Source organism: Octodon degus, unplaced genomic scaffold (assembly GCF_000260255.1).
Source record: "Octodon degus isolate 3935 unplaced genomic scaffold, OctDeg1.0 scaffold00026, whole genome shotgun sequence".
NCBI classification, from domain to species: Eukaryota; Metazoa; Chordata; class Mammalia; order Rodentia; family Octodontidae; genus Octodon; species Octodon degus.
In genome coordinates, this window is record NW_004524602.1 from 8498079 (window position 1) to 8501758 (window position 3680).

General features: G+C 46.0%; 1 protein-coding gene across 1 annotated transcript in view; it reads right to left on the reverse strand.

Moving 5' to 3' along the window:
- The window catches only part of Pias1 (protein inhibitor of activated STAT 1), a 156203-nt gene extending 156066 nt beyond the window's left edge, over positions 1-137 (reverse strand). Inside the window, exon 1 of the mRNA XM_023712690.1 lies at positions 57-137. Within this exon, the coding sequence (XP_023568458.1) occupies positions 57-59 (3 nt within the window). The 5' untranslated portion in view covers positions 60-137. The remainder of the gene's footprint in view (positions 1-56) is intronic.
- Positions 138-3680: the final 3543 nt, after the last annotated feature.

Genomic DNA, 3680 nt, shown 5'->3' on the forward strand with positions numbered 1-3680 from the left:
CTCCCGGCGCGCCGAGCCCCGCCCCGGGCACGCACGGCTGCGAGACGCGCACGTACCATTTAAATAAAGGCGCCAAGCGGCGAGGTTTGACAGTTACTCCCAGTCGGCGTCCCCGCCCCCCTGCCCGGCCGCCGGCGCCTCCGGAGAAGGGCCGGGCCGGGGGGGACGCCGGCCTGCGCCCCGCCCCTTCGCGACCCGCCGAACTTTTCCGCAGAGCTTCGATGCTGCGGTCCTGGAGACAATACCGCCCCCTCCCCCAGCCGGCGGGGCGTTTGCGGCACCTGCCACCTTCGAGGCCCCGGGTGGCCGAAAGCAACGACCCGGGACGTGGAAGGAGCGCGTGGCGCAGTTCCAGGGTTGTTGGCTCCGATCCCCGGGATGGCGCGGGGAGATCGCCCCGGGAGATGTCATCCCCGGGGGGACAAACTCCCGGAGGAAAGTTCGCCGCGGAAAAGCCGCCCTGTCCCTGCTTCATAGAAGAAATCCTGAAGACTTACATCTGTGAATTTCTTTGTTCAGCAAGGACTTACTCAGTGACTACCTGTTGTTGGCTGTGTGCACTGGTCCTTTCCCGATCCCTATCTCTCTGTCCCTCTAATGAGGAGACACATGATCTGATAAAAGAAAGATACAATCATAAACAGTGAGGAATAGCAGGAGAGAGCAAAGGATCCTGCGAAAGGAAGAAAGATTTGGGAGATGTGCTTGATCCTGTAAAGGCTTTCTCCAGTCCATTGATACATAAGTGCGCTTGACGAGAGACATTTCAGAACTTTTGCTCTCTATTAAAAATCCTTTACCCCTGACTCAGCTCCTGCTTTTTATAGTGATCAACTCAGCCTTATCGTTCATGGAGAAAAATGGAAGGTATCATACCTGACCTGACCTCACCTTCTCATCATCAAAACTGCTCTTGCCAGGCCTGGTGGCCCACGTCAGTAATGCCAGCACTGGGGCGACTGAGGCAGGACAACCAATGCAAGTTCAAAGCCAGCCTGCACTACAAAGTGAAACCCTGTCTCCAAACTGCACGGTGACATTTGTCTTACTGCGCAGTGTCCCTGCCTCCCTTGGCTGACCTGGATTCCTTTCACTCCCACATTCCTGGAGGGGTGATTCTTACAATTACCTTACCCTCCAGTACAGTGAGCTCTTCTCTCTCCGTTGGACCACTCTCATCAACATATAAATATACTAAAATCCCTCTGTTGGAAAATGAGCCCCTCCCCTGGACTCCAAGACCACCTCCCTGGACTGCCCTATTTCTCTTTAGTCTTCATAAATCCCCTAAAAAGGTTTACGCCAGTATACAGGACTTGTTCATCTTGCAACTTCCTCTATATATCTTTGGTTTCAGTCCATGGTGGTCACTTTTCAAGATTACTCATTATCTGAATTTCTAAACACCAATTATCAGTTCTCTAGTCTTACTGGAGTTGACCTCAGGGAGCTACTAGCAGTTGACCCACTTCTTCCCTCTTGTAACACTCTCCCCCGAACTTTATTCCACATCACACTGTCCTAATAGTACTGTCCTCTCCAGGGCCTTGTTTTAAATATCCTCTGCTGGTTTTTCCACTTTGGCTAAATCTTGAAACACTAGAGCTCAGTCCTTGTTCTCTATTATACAGTTCCCAGGGGATATTCATCTCCTTGTTTGTTTGGTGGTTTTTGGTCTTTTTTTTTATTTTTTGTTTATTTGTTTTGTTTTGAGACAGGGTCTCGCTGTGCAGTTCAGGCTGGCCTGGAGCTCACTTTGCAGCCCATGTTGGTCTCAAATTCACAATGATCCTCCTGCCTCAGCCACCAGCATGCTGGGTTACAGGTCTGTGACACTATACCCACTTCATTCAACTCTTTGACTTCATGAAATGACCTTGAAATGTTGCTCCAGCTTAGAACTCTCCACCAAAAACCTAGGTTCACAAATCAAACGGGCTCCTTAGTATCTCAGCTCTATGTCTCAAAGAGATTTGACCCCAGATTTTGCTCCTTTCCCAGTATACTCATTGGTGGACACCATTAACCACTCACTTGGCCAAGTCAAAAATCTGGATCAATTTAACAAAATTAAAAAGTGATGACTTGATAGGAAAAATAATAATAATAGAAAAAGTGAATAGGCCTGTCACTGAAAAGTAGATTCTACATGGCCAAGACAGATGAAAAGATAGGAAATCCTAAAAGTCACCAGGGAAACACTAACCTATTATAAGCAGTGGTGGTACGTATCTAGAAACCCAGCACTTTGGGAGGCTGAGGCAGAAAAATCACAAATTGGGAGTCTGATCTGAGCAATTTAATGACTTAGTGAAACCTGTCTTAAAATTTAAAAAAATTTAAAAAATAAAAAAAGCTGGAGATGTAGATCAGTGTGACGACCTTGACCACAGGACTACAGTTAGTACATAAACAGTTAAGTAATCCAAATGGCCATGGGTAATATGAAAATATGCTCAACCTCAAAAATCATCACAAAAAATAATAAAATTAAATTTTAAAAAAATCATCACAAAACACCATAAACATGGTGTAACAATTTGAAAGGAAGAATGGAACTGGAGGCAGACACTGTAGACACACACCTATAATCCCAGCACTCTAAGGGTTTTTTTTGTTTTTGGGTTTTTTTTTTTTTTTTTTTTTTTTCTGTATTGGGGATTGAACTCAGATCCTTGCGCTTGCCAGGGAAGCGTTTATTCTACAGAGCCATCTCCCCGGCCCCAATCCCAGCACTCTTGAGGCTGACCCAGGACAGCTTCATGGTAAGGATTGCCTGTCTCAAAAAGCCAAAAAAAAAAAAAAAAAAAGAATGGGACAGATTTAGAACAGTTTATATAGTACTTTCTCTCTTGTTTGAGACAGGGTCTCATTCTGTATTTCAGGCTAGCCTTCAACTCCTATGTAGCCCAGGCTGGCCTTGAAGTCATAGGACTCTTTCTGCTTCAGTTTTCCACATGCTGAGATTACAGGCATGCACCACCACATCTGGCCAGCTTCTTCGTTTTGTTTTGTTTTTTCAAACTCTTTTTGTTGTTGCTGCTGTTTTTTGCAGTACTGGGAGTGAGAGGCTTTCACACTGAGGTGTCTGCCCAATCCTGTTTTTATTTTTATTTTTTTTTTCCCTGTTTTTATTTTTTATTTTGAGGCAGATCTCACTAAATTGCTCAAGCTGTGCTCAACCTTGGAACCCTCCTGCCTCAGTGTCCTCGAGTACTAGAATTACAGGTGTGTGCCACCCAGCTGGGGGTGGGCTTTCTTGCCTGTGGTCAAGAATCCTGATGGATCCAGAATTCTGGTTTCTTTTCATTGCACTTATCACAGTTTATAATCATTTTCTCTGCTCATGTATTTACTTCATGGGGACACACACCTGAGAGTAAGTGCTACAAGGTCAGAGTTCACAGCCAGGTTGTCACTGTGTCCACTGCACTAACAACATATGTGACACTGGACAGGAGCTCAGCAGATGTCATTTAAATGAATTGCCACCTTCGCTATCTTTTGATTTCTGTTTCTCCACAGATATGCAAGGTTGTTGTTGTTGTTGTTGTTGCTGCTGCTTTTCCCCTGGAACTGGGGATTGAACTCAGGCCCTTATGCTTGCCAGGGAAGCACTTATTCTACTGAGCCATCTCCCCGACCCCATAAGGAGGTCTCATCTACTGTCTCCACTTTGC